The sequence below is a fragment of the Salvia splendens genome, chromosome 1, assembly GCF_004379255.2.
Source record: "Salvia splendens isolate huo1 chromosome 1, SspV2, whole genome shotgun sequence".
NCBI classification, from domain to species: domain Eukaryota; kingdom Viridiplantae; phylum Streptophyta; class Magnoliopsida; order Lamiales; family Lamiaceae; genus Salvia; species Salvia splendens.
In genome coordinates, this window is record NC_056032.1 from 34,057,023 (window position 1) to 34,071,121 (window position 14,099).

At 38.4% G+C, this 14,099-nt stretch overlaps 1 protein-coding gene across 1 annotated transcript; it reads left to right on the top strand.

The window, feature by feature from the left end:
* The first annotated feature begins 5,782 nt into the window (after positions 1–5,782).
* Positions 5,783–7,543, top strand: LOC121798749 (probable DNA double-strand break repair Rad50 ATPase). Its single transcript, XM_042197907.1, has 4 exons — positions 5,783–6,160; positions 6,848–6,958; positions 7,055–7,135; positions 7,208–7,543. Exons 1-4 carry the CDS (start codon positions 5,924–5,926, stop codon positions 7,286–7,288), a joined length of 510 nt encoding a protein of 169 aa, XP_042053841.1. The 5' UTR covers positions 5,783–5,923; the 3' UTR covers positions 7,289–7,543.
* The last annotated feature ends 6,556 nt before the right edge of the window (positions 7,544–14,099 follow it).

The following is a 14,099-nucleotide window of genomic DNA, read 5'->3' on the forward strand; positions in this document are numbered from 1 at the left end:
TTGTCTCTCAAATGGACTCGATCTTTCCTATTGTTGTTGGCTACCAACTCCCACATGCTTGAAATAAATCCACTTAATTAGTAATTTATTTATTTACGGAGTATTGTTTTTGCAAATTATTCATGCAAACTGATATGGTATTATAGAATAGAGTAAACTACGTCAAAATCCCTAACGTTTTCAATTGTGACACTGCAGATCCCTAAGAAAAAAATATATCTTCGGAAGTCTCTAACCTTAAACATAATCACGTATCTTGTTTTTGTAGCCAATTTTCGGACCAAAATGCCTAAATGCCTTGAAGGGCATTTCAGACATATTACCCTCAACTTGCAGACCTACTCTGCCAACACCTACACGACTTGCAGACCTTACCCAGATACTTTTGTCAAATCAGAGTTGATATTTCCCACGCTGTGTATTTACCTCTATTTTAAGGGTTTGAAATTAGACATTCATTTCTCTTCTCTCACTTCAACTCATCCTTTCATTTTCTTTCGTTTAATGAGTGTGCTCCCTACCGTCGTATACGCATTCGGTCTATACGCATTCGGTCATCCTATAGCTGAGTTTGACATCGCAATTTGGGTAACTTGCACTCTAACCGGTAAGGTGAATTTGGGTCGATTTTCCAGCCGATTTTGGGTGGATTTTGTAGCTGAATTTGGTTATATTCAATTTAGGGTTTATGCATTTTAGGTTGTGTCGTGCAATTTTTTAGGGATTTCATTTCACAAATAATGGCGTATAAGTTTTTAATATGTGTTGGGTTTTAATTTTCAATTCAGGTGGTTGTTGCAATGTCTTCTTCTAGTTCTCAATCGTACGGGTCAAGTTTTAATTAGAATTGGCCTCGTCCAGAGATTTGAACTGCAATCATGATTTTGAGGTTGAGCTAGTGATATCTAGGACGGTTGCTAATCCTGACCGACGTTACTATCGATGTCCAATATGGAAGGTATGGTATGGTACAATCATAAAGAAAATGTTCCACTACGGATACGACATCTTCCTCTCTCTCTCACACTAGCATCAATTTTCTCTAAATGCCGGAATTCACAGCAAATGAATCCAACAATGAGCTATAACTTTTTAACTCGTAATATGAGCTGTAATTTTTTTTATGAAAATACATTTTATATTTTATGGTAATTGTAGAGCACAGTAGGAAAAATAAGCCCATATATAAAATCAGATAGATTAGCATCTGAGGAATGGGCTACCCAATTTATATGGCCTACTCATGATCGATATGGGCCACAATTCGCACTTAACGTTACAGCGTTACTTTATTTGGGCTAGCTCAATCCAATAAGGAATCCTGCCACATTTTCTCACACTCAAATAATAAAATAAGATGTTCTTTATCATACGACCACTAAAAAAATACATAACTTTACCTTTCTTCACCAATAAATTTTTATTTACATAGCATACTTATTCTTTACGGTTACCAAGATTTCAATTTTTGTAACATATGTAATTACGCATTTCCTGTTTAACTAATTCCTGGTAATTATCATTTGTAGCCTGCATGCAGAATGATGCTGTTAATAAATGGTTCCAAATTATATCAGAAAACGGGTTCATTCTTGACGTAGAAACATTCCTTACCTATTTCCTCGATATACATCATTTTTTAAATGAATTGAAAGTGTGTGTGAGTGAGTTCCTTTATTTGGTTTATTTGAATTGATGAATGGGTAAGTGCGTGGGTACCTTTATTAGAAATTAAACATTTGACATAATTTATTAGTACTATATCAGGCTAATAGTATTTAATGCAGTATTAATTTAATTTGCTTTTAGTAATATATATATATAGAACAGGCGGAGTCATATATCTCAGAATGAAATGGTTTCGGTGTTATGTTTCTACCCCACGCCACCTTTAATTTTTCTTTACATTTTCTATTCCTTACATATTTGAACGATTTGAATAATTTAAATTTTAAAGGTTCGTTTCTTAAAACATACTCCTACATGATAAAAACGAAAATTTGGTAGGATCATTTTCCTGGGAGTGGTTTGGATCCATGATTTTTTTCAGTTGGAGTTATTTGCTGTATTTGATTATATTATGGGAGTGGTTTGTAATTATACTTCTTCCTTTCTCAAAAAATAGACAAACTTTTATATGGTATGGATTTTAATTTGCAATTTGTAAAAATGAGAGAGATGGGAAAAGTGAGAAACAGATAAGAAAAAAATAATAGAATTAGTATTAATGAATTATGGGATCCATATTATTAGTAATGTGTAATTAGTAAAAAAAATTCTATATTTAAACTTGTCAAATTTAGGAACATAGCCCAAAATAATAAAATTATCTACATTTTAGGAGGACGAAAATTTTCAAATAGATTAGTTAGAATATTAAAAAAAATATTCAAGTAATCGACGCTTTAAAACCAAAAAAGAATATGGGCTTCAAATAATTGAATTGATCATGGGCCTTTGCATTGATTAACTAGCTATGCACTTCTACTTTATTACTCCTATTAATATTTAGTAAGCAATAACCTAAATAACTCCCTCACCAAATTTTATTATTATTTCATGGGCTTTTGCATCGTTTAACTAGCTATGCACTAATAATCTAAATTACTCTCTCATCAAATTTAATTATATTTTCAAATGCCAAGAAAAAAATAGACAAAAAAGAGAAATCGACAAAAATCAAAATAAAAAAATGTACTACCCAACCAATTACTATTTAATACTGCTTCAGGTACATTTAAATGACGCATGCTACTAAATATAGTCAACGGGCAAAAATATCAATTAAGACAAAAATTTAAAAAGGACAAAATATCACAAAATAAAAAAAAGACCTCAAATATGATATCAGGCCATTAGCAATGGGGCGCTCTAAGGCGCGCCCTATGGTGTGCCACGTCATCAGTTTTATCCTCCTACCCCCACCTGCAATGGGGCGCCCTAAGGCGCGCCCTATGAATTTTCATTTCATTTCATTTATAGAAAATTTAAATAACACACAAAATTGGGAAAAAACTTCATTTCATTTATAGAAATTAATACATTACAATACGAATTAAAAAAATACGCAAACTCAGCGACGGTGGTTACGGGCCCACACTTCTTCAATCATGTCGTTCATGAGCTGAACATGGTCTTGTTGGTTGCGCATTGAGACCTGGCTAGCTAGAACCTCATTGAAGCCCGGCGGTAATCCTCTAGCGGGGGGCTCGGTCGCAGTGCTGGACGAGCTAGATGCACCGTCATCATCGTTCCAGTCGGTGATGCTCCCACCCTCATGCTCGACTATCATGTTGTGCATGATTATGCACGCGTACATGACATCGGCGATGACTTTCTTAAACCATAGACGAGCCGGCCCTTTCACAATTGTCCACCGTGCTTGGAGCACACCAGATGCCCGCTCGACATCCTTCCGCGCCGACTACTGCTTTTGGGCAAATAAAGCCCTCTTCTCACCAATTGGGCAGCTGATCGTCTTCAGAAAAACACCGTGGGTATATGCCATCGGCCTGGCGCATGTTGGCAGTGAACTCGATGGTCGGGCCGTTGCCATTGCATTGCTCGGTGAAGAGAGTGGATGAGTTGAGGACGTTAATGTCGTTGTTCGACCCGGCTACGCCGAAGTAAGCATGCCAGATCCAGAGCCGATGGTCAGCGACGGCTTCGAGGATCATCGTCGGGTGGCTGCCCTTGTATCCACTTGTGAATTGGCCTCTCCAAGCCGTCGGACAATTCTTCCACTGCCAGTGCATACAGTCGATGCTCCCTAGCATCCCAGGAAAGTCGTGCGCCGTCTCGTGCATCTTCATCAGGCCATGGCAATCACCGGCAGTCGGCTTGCGCAAATATGTGTCGCCGTAGGCCTCCACAACTCCCCTACAAAATCTCTTCAGGCACTCCCGGCCTGTTGTCTCCCCGACGTGGAGGTACTCGTCGAAAATGTCCGCCGTGGTGCTGTAGGTCAACTGACGGAGTGCAGACGTACACTTTTGCAACGGTGAAACGTCGGGTCTGTCGATGCCGTCTTCCCGATACGTGAAGTATTCATCACGTGATGACAACGTCCGGACAATGCTGAGAAAAAGGTAACGCGGCATTCTAAACCGACGGTGGAAAACAGTCTCTCCCCACCGTGGTTGATCGGCAAAATAGTCTGCAATCAGACACTCGTGAGCTGCAGCGCGGTCGAGTCGGACAGAATTCCGACGTCGAATATGCATGTGGATCTGCTCCGCCGCTGCCGCATCGCGCTGCATTTGGACTAAGCATTCTGCCATGGCCTCTTCAACTGCTGCATCTAAGGCTTCCGAGGTGGACGAGGTCGAACTACCCGACTCCGAGGAGCTAGAACTAGTGGCGTCATCGTCGTTGTTCATTTTGGTATTTGAGAGAGGTAGAAATGTGAGAGATGAGCGAAATGAGAGAGGTGAGATGATCGTACGAACAAGTGAATGAGAAACGAGGTTTAAATAGCCATAAAAAACGCGTGCCATCGTCCGCGACCATTGTCGGCCGATCCCGCAATGGGTCGCCCGATGACGCGGACGATGGTCTATCGTCTGCGCCATCGTCCGCCGATCCCACAATGGCGCGGACGATGGCGTGGACGATAGGCCATCGTCCGCGCCATAGGGCGCGCCCTATGGATCGGCAGCGGACGATGGCGGGCACCCAAAATGGGGGCATCGTCCGCGCCCGAGGACGATGGACGCCATAGGGCATGCCATCGGGCGCCTCTTTGCGGGTGCCCTCATGTAGTACTACCATATTAATAAATTTCTTTGGGTGCTGCAAAAGTGGAATCCAATAATCAATTCGCAATTAAATAAAGAAATAGGTTGTAGAAGTATTTTCAATCTATGATATATAGAATTTTGGTCTATTTATCTATTCACGGTACAAAACAATTCGCAGGTTTTTTAAAAAGTGGTAATTGGAATGTTGTGAGTTTTGGTATGCGCAGTATGTTGTATAGGTTCAGTCAGTTGATATTTAAATTTGGGCTGTATTTTCAAGCATTTGTACATAAGTGTCAATTCATCGGAATAATTTAACGAATGCTACTAAGATTACAATTTACAGGTCATTTTTCAAGTAGTTGGTAGAGAACTCGAACCCGGTTGGCCTGAAACATTATTAACATCTCTATCGCTTGACCAATTTACACACACATTATAATGCTCTTTTTTCTTTTTCGTTTTTTTGGATTGTTAAATGAACACAAATTTAAAGGTCACGCCACGGAGGACCCGAGACCTCTGGCCTCAAACATTATTAACATCTCTACCGCTTGGTCAATTCACACGCACATCATAATGCTCTTTTTGTCTTTTTTTTCATATGGTTAAATGAACATAAATTTGAAGGTCGCGCCATGAATGACTCAAATTCGAGACCTTTAGTCTAAGACATTATTAACATCTCTACTGCTTGGCCTACTCTAAAATGGCCTCTCTTTATTTGCCAAAAAGACGGCAAAAAATTCTTCAGTAAAAAATGGTCTATTTCCAAGAGAAAGTAGCACGATATTGGTTACGAGGAAATTGATGCCACCTACAGTTTTAGACGAATCCATGGATAAAAATGAAGGAGTAATTAATATTATTAGTAAATCCGGATTTTAATATGGATATCTGGATCCATCAACAAAGTCAAACGTAGAATTCCGTAACAAAAAACAATAATTTAATCTCACTAATGAAAATAAGTAGTAGAAAAATTACATAGCCTGATGATTAGAAAAAATGAAGTTGAATAATTTAAAAATAGAGAGAAAAATCCACCCACACATTGTTCATTAATCATAAGCAAGCAAAGACAGAAACCAAAGAGATAAACCTCTCTCTCTCATCACTCCAAAAGCAAAAGTAGAAGGGCGAAAGAGAGAAGAAAAAGAGCAAAGAGGAGAAGAAGGCTAGCAATGATGCAGAGGACGCTTGAGAGCCAACAATCTATGCAGTTGGGCCAGATTTCTGGGAGCCTTAGCTTCAACGGCCATCTCACCAAGGAAGACGAGGAGATGTCCAAATCCGCTCTCTCCACTTTCAGGGCTAAGGAGGAGGAAATTGAGAAGAAGAAGATGGAAGTTAAGGAGAAAGTTCAAGCTCAGCTCGGCAGAATTGAAGAAGAAACCAAGCGTTTGGCCGTCATTCGTGAGGTCTATCTCTCTCTCTCTAGGTAAACTTTGGGACTAAAATTCACGCCCTAGGGTTTCATTCTTTTCTTCAATTTCCTGTTTTTCCTCAAAATTCTCTTACCTTTTTCCTTTTTTATGTTTTTACGATCCATCAATTTTGTTACAATTTTGCTAATTTAGGTTTTCCGTCGGATTTTCGTCTTCTTTAATCTTCCCCATTTTTAGGGGATTTTAACGGTCATTTATTTTCAGTTTGGCTGTTTTTTTTTGTTTCTTATCCCTTTTTGTTTTAATAAACTCAAACTCAGATCTATATTCATTTTAAGCTGGTTTTTGCCCTCTCTGTTTCTTCTTTAATTTCAATTTTGTGTTTTTTAGATTATTAGTTAAGAATATCCTAGATCAGTAGATTCACCAAGAAAAAAATTCTTGAAAACTGCTTTTATACTATCCTCTCATTAATTCTTGACAATTCTTTAATTATTTTTAATATGCATAAAAAATTGATTGATCGATTTTTAATATGCATAAAAAAATTGATTGATCATTAATCATATCTCTGCTTATTTTCTGGAGAAAAAGTAGTAGACTTTACTATATAGATTGAAAACTGTTGTAGAAGTTCATGTATCACAAGTAAAAGCTATGCAGCCATTTGAAATAGATGTTATGTCACCATAATTGATCATCATTCTAATGGATTATCAGGAATTAGATGCCCTCTCAGATCCAATGAAGAAGGAAGTCTCGGGTGTTCGCAAGAAAATCGACTCCATTAACAAAGAATTAAAGCCATTGGGGCAGACTTGCCAGAAGAAGGTGATATATTGTTATCTATTTGTGAATGGAGTAACATAGTTCTTTTTATTTGGTGAAAAGTAGATTGATTAGTATGGCTTCAATGTGTTATCACAGGAGAGGGAGTACAAAGAAGCTCTAGAAGCATTCAATGATAAGAACAAAGAGAAAGTGCAGCTAATCACTAGATTGATGGAGGTGAGGGAAATCCTTAGTCTAATCTTGTAATCTTTTAATCACACATAAATATTGAATGCTTTCTCTGCGCAGCTGGTGAGTGAAAGCGAGCGAATGAGGCTGAAGAAGCTGGAGGAGCTGAGCAAGAACATAGAAACAATACACATCGCCTAATGCAGTTTGAGCTCTCTCATCTCTGATTTGGATCTTGTGTGATGTATATTTTAGATAAAAGGGCTTTCCTGTTTAATGTGTTTTGGTGTTTATTGGGTGTGGTTGTATTCTAAAGGTTTTTTTAATTGTGTATGTTGATGGAAGGTGTTCTAATTTTAGGAAGTTTAATTCCTTAAACAGGTTTGTAACTAAAACATGTCTGAAAAACTATGTATTCTTCTTCTGAGTTATTTTCTCTCTCTTTTGTTTCTGTTAGTTTTCTGTATATGTCTAGTTCTGAGGTACTATATGTAAGCTTAGGATTCCCCAGAACGATACATTTTTCATTAATCTGGGAATCCTATGTTTCTGTTCACATGAATCATGACTTTTATTTTCTCCTTGTGTTTAGGTGACCTAATTTACCAATTGAATTGTATTTAACTCCACCTGATTTACTTGTAGGGAACAAAGTTTTCCTACTAATTGAATTACATATCGCATATGAAGTTAGTAGGTGCTTGAAAATGTCTTCTTTATAATATATCTTGTGCATTCCAATGTATCTGAATAGAAATACTCTTCATATATTTCTGGGAGAGGATGCAGACATTTCTGGAACAAACTGATGATCCGTAAATTAAATTGAGAGGAAAGTGGTGTTAATCAACCTTCCAAAGTGGATAAGTTTCCGGCAGTGGTTAATTTTTTGGATTCAATTCTCTGCAATAATGATAGTTGCATCCATTTATTGAATCTACAGTAGCAACACTATTGTAATTTTGTTAGTAGTTACTTCTTGGTAAGTCCCACCTGAATCTGATTTAAATGAAAAAAGATTATTAATTTAGTTTTGTAATTATGTTCCTGCTAAATTACAAGTATCCCTCGTCGTTCAAATTTGAATTCTGAATGTTCCCTGTCTCACGCATGAGAGCATCCACATCCGTGCTCTTGCCAACGAGCAAGGATGTGGGGCCGGCCCACTTTTTCTGCCTGCTATTAGGCAATAGCACAACACTCACATCCAAGAGCACAAAGGTCCCACCATTCCATTATTCAATTTAAATAAAAACATTTCCACAAAATTAAAATGCATTAAAAATACTCGGAATAATATTACAAAATACATTAAAAATTAAAAATTACATAATTAAAATTCTAAAAAATAAAAATTACATAATTAAAATGCTAAAAATTAAAAATTACATAATTAAATTCATAAAATTAAAAAAACCCCACTACTTGTGGTCGAATTTCGCCCACATGTGTTTGATTAGGTCTTCTTGTAGCTCAACGCGGGTTCGGGTATCGCGCATTGTGTGCCTTGTTTCGATCCTCTCACCCACCGTCGTATGCACACCTCGACGTGGGGGAGACCTCACACTTGAGCTTCCAGCTTCATCCTCGTCGTAAAAGCTAGCCGCCCTCGGTCCTTCGTCGGCTATAATCATGTTGTGTAAGATAATACACGTGTACATGATGTCGGCGATATTTTTCACGTACCACAGCCGAGACGGGGCCTTCACAATGTTGAATCGGGCTTGAAGGACCCCAAAGGCTCTTTAGACGTTTTTTCGCGCGGACTCTTGACACTGCGCAAAAAGAACTTGTCTCGGGTCTTGCGGGTTGCTGAGCGTCTTCACGAAAGTCGACCACCTTGGGTAGATACCATCGGCGAGATAGTAACCCATGTGGTATACATTTCCGTTGACGGTGAAGTCGATCGCCGGTGCTACACCATTCAACACATCATTGAAGAGGGGTGAAGAATAGAGCACGTTCAAGTCGTTGTTGGATCCGGCAATACCGAAATATGCATGCCAAATCCATAGGCGGTAGTCGGCGACCGCTTCAAGGATAAGTGTTAGGCCGCTGCCTTTGTGGCCGCTTAAGTTTTGCCCCCTCCAAGCAGTCGAACAATTCTTCCACCTCCAATGCATGCAGTCAATGCTGCCAAGCATACCGGGAAAGCCATGGACTGTTTCGTGAAGACGAAGCAACCGGTGGCAATCATCGGTGGTGGGTGCCCAAAGGAATTCATCACCGAAAGTTGAACGAATGACCTCGCAAAAATTTTTAAGACAAAGGATTCCAGTGGACTCACCGACATGCAAATACTCGTCGAAGAGGTCGGCCGTTTGCCCAGTAGCGAGTTGTCGGATGGCACACGTACACTTCTGCAGCGCCGAGAGACTTTGCCGACCGGCTGCATCTGGACCTGTTTGGAAGTATTCAACACGGGCGGATAATGTGTTGACAATATGCATAAACAAGCGTTTTGACATGCAAAAACGACGCCTAAAGTAATCTTCCGGAAACCGCGGCTGGTCGGAAAAATAGTCGGCAACGAGCCTTTCGTGGGCTCCCTCCCGGTCACGATGAATGTAGCGGCGAGTTGATCTAGTTGGTTGAGGAGGAGGGGCGAGGGTATTCGCTGCGACATATGATTCATAAGCGGCACGGTGTTGTTTGTAGTATTCTTGTTCTTCGCGCTCCGCTTCCGCAATGAGATGTGTGAAATCCATTTGAGGTTTTGAGTGAGAGATGAAGGTGTAGATAAGTTGTGTGAAAAATATGAATGAGAGATGATTTGATGTGAAAAATGGATGATGAATGTGTGTATTTATAGATGATTTTGGGGGAAAAAATAAAAAAATTCAAAAAATACAGAAAAACAGGCAAAAAAGGCCATTTTTTGGGATTGTGAAAATGTTTTTTTTTTTTATTTTTTGGTATTATTTTTTATTTTTAAAAAAATAAAAAAAAATGATTTTCCAACGGATATGTCGTTGGCCAATCAGAACGCGCCACATCGCCTACTCGCTGGCACAGACGTGCTCGATGCATCGAGCAGCGCCTTGCCAGCGGCAGACAGCGTCTCCGTGCCGCTGGCACGGACGGACGGCTGCATGCTCGCTGATGTGGATGCTCTAAAGTGGGATTTGACTTGGAAATTCGAAGTGAGTCTACCACTTACCCATATAAAAATGCAATCTGCCCTAAATTAATTCCTCGTTTGTATGTTTAATTTGTACTTTAATTAGGATTCATTTAGTTGCCCAGATTACTAAAATAGACAATATTCATACAATGATTGTTTCATTGAAAGCTCTGGTCTAAAAAACTTCCATTCACTGACACGCATACAACAGTCCCCACCCCCACATCTTTCTTTTAATCATGGACTGTTATGATATCGAAAGTCATGGACAATATTTTTAGTCATAATTCTATTTTACTGCTATTGCATCATTTGGCTCGTTTTCAATAAGAGCATCCACAATGACGTCCGACCCGGCAGACGTCCGGCCGGAGTGCGGTGATGCAGATATGGACGTCCGCTGCGGACACTGGAGTTCCGCGGCATTCCCGAGATGTCCGTCGCGACGTCCTTGCGGACGTCCGCCATTGCGTTGACCCCACGGACGTCCGCGCGGTCGTCCTGATTATTTATATTTTTTTTCTAAAATTCTATAAATACGGCTCGTTGAACTTCATTTGCCGACATGCGCCAAAAAACATGCGTCATATTCGACTCCAAAACGATATAATTGAAGAAGTATGTCAGCGGAGGAGTCGTCGTTGATGGAAATTGTATTTTATTGAAGTGTACTTTTTTTAGTTTTTTTTTTTGGTTGAAATGTACCTTTCTTTTTTTTTTATTTAATGACATTTTTATTCCGTAATCGTGGCGAAATTTTAATTCCGTAAATTATTTAATTTGGTAAATTTGTAAATTTTTATTATTGTGGGAAGTCCGTCAGGATGTCCTTGGAGATGTCCGTCACTGTGCAGTGGGAAGTCCTTATGACGTGGCAGGAGGTGTTTTTGGGATGTTCGCGGGGATGTCCGCCGGGACATCCACACCACTGTGGATGCTCTAACAAGCGCAATTCGTCCGTCTTAACAACTGCTCCCTTCCCTCAGTCCCACTCCAGCATATAATTTTTAGGGCTTGTTGTCAGGTGGAAATTGGTATAACTAAAGAGAAAAAATATAGTTGAGAATTTTAATGAGAAGAGAGAGATTTAATTATTTATTTCTAAATATAGAAAGTTTAAATGAGACTGAGGGAATTACTTTTTAATCACAATTCAATTTTTCATATTTCATACTCCCCATGTCCTACAAAAGTATGCACTTCTATGTTTTTAGTTTGTCCTATAAAAATAATGGACTCATTTCTTTTTAATCCGTCCCACAAAAATATTTCATTTCTAATTTTAGAAATTCTTTTATCTTTAATAAGATGAGACTCATACTCCACTAACAATACTTTCGTTATTTTTTTATATCTCTCTCTTACTTTACTAATTGTATGCTAAAACCTAGGAATGTCAATCTTATAAATGCATAAATAAAACACATGGCATTCCTTCTCATAATAGGGTATAATGAATAAATTTCCTTTATATACAGTCATTCAAAACATGTTTTACTTAAACTTTACCAAATTCAACTTTAAACTATCACGTCATCAATATCATTTAGCTACAAATTAAGCAATGAGAGCAATCACGTTTCATCCGCAACTCAATTTTATACTACCTCCATCCTACATTAAGTGTCACATTTAGTGTGGGCACGGATTTTAAAAATGTAAAGAAAAGTGGATTAAATAAGTTAGTGGATTATGAGTCTCACTTATATATATTAGTTTTATCATAAAATGTTAGTAGAATTGGTTGATGGAATGTGGGGTCTAATTAACATTTGTGGTCAAAGTAAAATGTGACTCTTATTATGGGAAGGACCGAAATGGCAAAATGTGACACTTATTGTGGGACGGGGGCAGTATTTTATAACTGGGAACTCAATTTTATATTTATTATAACTGATAATCAAAAAGTCATAATATAATAACTAAATTTTCATAATTTAAATTCATGTAATTACATGATAACAAAAGAATATTCGTAACACAAAGAATTAGCAAAATCGATTTTTTCCAAGGGAATAGCTTTTACCAAAACAGTAGGTTAAGATTGGGAATAACTTGTTCACTCCAAAATCAATTAGCAAATCGATTTTTCGTACATTCCATTAAATTTAATATTCCCAAATTTAAAATTCGCCAATAACTTTTTAAGGAATTAAACCCTCCAGTTTCGCACAAATTTATACGGGTTAGAGCATCCACTGTAGGCGGATGCTCTCAATCGCCCCGCCCTCTTTTTTTGTCCACAGCCCCACTTTTTTGTCCATAGCCCCAATTTTTTCCTCCACTGCCTCACTATAGGCGGACACTTCCAATAGCCCCAAAATTTTATAACCAATTTTTATTTTAATTTTAATTCAATTATAATAAGTAATTAAATTTATCGGACTATACGTAATTATAAAAAAATGGGTATAAGTGAAGAAATTAAAATTAAACACCACATTTTCGTTGTATTAAAGTGGGGGTAAAAGTATACAACGAAATATGTGCGCTCCGGTATGGTCTCGTGGGATGGTCCGCCGACGACTAATCGCACGAGGGATCGCGCCCTCCGCCACTTCCGCATTGCGTTCCGCCGCTCGCGCCGCTTCCTCCTCCTCGGCCTCGTACTCCACCTCTTCGATCAGATAATTCCACGCGTCCTTCCATAAATCGTCCATTTCAAACTACAAATTCTAGTGATAGAAAATATGTGTGTGAAGAGGTGGAATGTTTGGTGTGCAAATAATGAGAAGTGGAGGAGGAGTATTTATAGATGTAATTTTCGAATTTTTTTTTTTAAAAAAATAAAAAAATCAAAGTGGGGCGGACATCCATAGCCCGGCGCCCCACTATAGACCGCCCCACCCATCGCCCCATTTCGCCCCGCGGACCCCACCATCGCCCAGCGATCGCCCCGTAGGAGTCGAAGCCTCTACCGCCCCACCCTCGCCCCATTTTTCTTGTCCGCCACGGGGCGGACGTTCTCTCCACTATAGACAGCCCCACTCTCGCCCCATTTTTTCGTCCGCCCCCTTTCCTCCTATAGTGGATGCTCTTAGATTTGACTTGATTTTACTATTAATTATCACTAATTATTGATTCACACAAATTTTATACTCTCTCCGTCCTACTTTAGGAGTCCCAGTTGAGTTCGACACGGATTTTAAGAAATGTAAAGGAAAGTTGGTGAAAAAAATAATGGAATGTGAGTCCTATTTTTTATATTAGTTTTATAATAAAATGTGAGTGAAAAAGGTTAGTGGAATGTGGGGCCTAATACCATTTATAGAATATTCCAACCGAGATTTTTAAAGTAGGACACCCAAAAGTGGTAAACCGGGACTCCTAAAGTGGGATGGAGGGAGTAATTTTTTTCTTACATTCCATTAATCTATATTCTTATTAATTGATTGTTTAGTCATTCTATTGACTTTTTATATTAAAAAAAGACTTAACGAAATTTTCAAATAGAAGCATAATTTTTTTCTGTGGACAAAAACTTATTGCTTCAATTGGACTATAACTCAAAACCTATGTGGGGAACGAAATTATGGAGTAATATAATCCTTGGAATCCAGACGTAGAATATATTAATTTATGGACATTTATATGACAGCTGCAAGAATGAGGAATTCTTACGTGAAAATCCTTCTAAGTTGGGGTGAACCTTAAATGGGAATTACATTTAGAAATTATGCAACTAAAGTAAAGTGAATAAGTTGATGAACATGCACAATTATTTTGCTTGAATTGGCGGCCCAAAGTGAACACAACTGGGCTACATTCAATACTTAGGTTTTATGGGCTTCCACAAATACATCATTTTTACATTTATAAACGAGATTTATGTTACCATCTAAATCCAAAATGAGAGATTTTCGGACCATTAATATTTTTGTTTCTTAT

Excerpts from the sequence above, each read along its gene's own strand:
- LOC121798749 (XM_042197907.1), top strand. The coding sequence starts at position 5,924 with ATGATGCAGAGGACGCTTGAGAGCCAACAATCTATGCAGTTGGGCCAG. Across the intron at positions 6,161-6,847 it reads GTTTGGCCGTCATTCGTGAG|GAATTAGATGCCCTCTCAGA; the intron begins GTCTATCTCTCT and ends ATGGATTATCAG. Across the intron at positions 7,136-7,207 it reads TAATCACTAGATTGATGGAG|CTGGTGAGTGAAAGCGAGCG; the intron begins GTGAGGGAAATC and ends TTCTCTGCGCAG.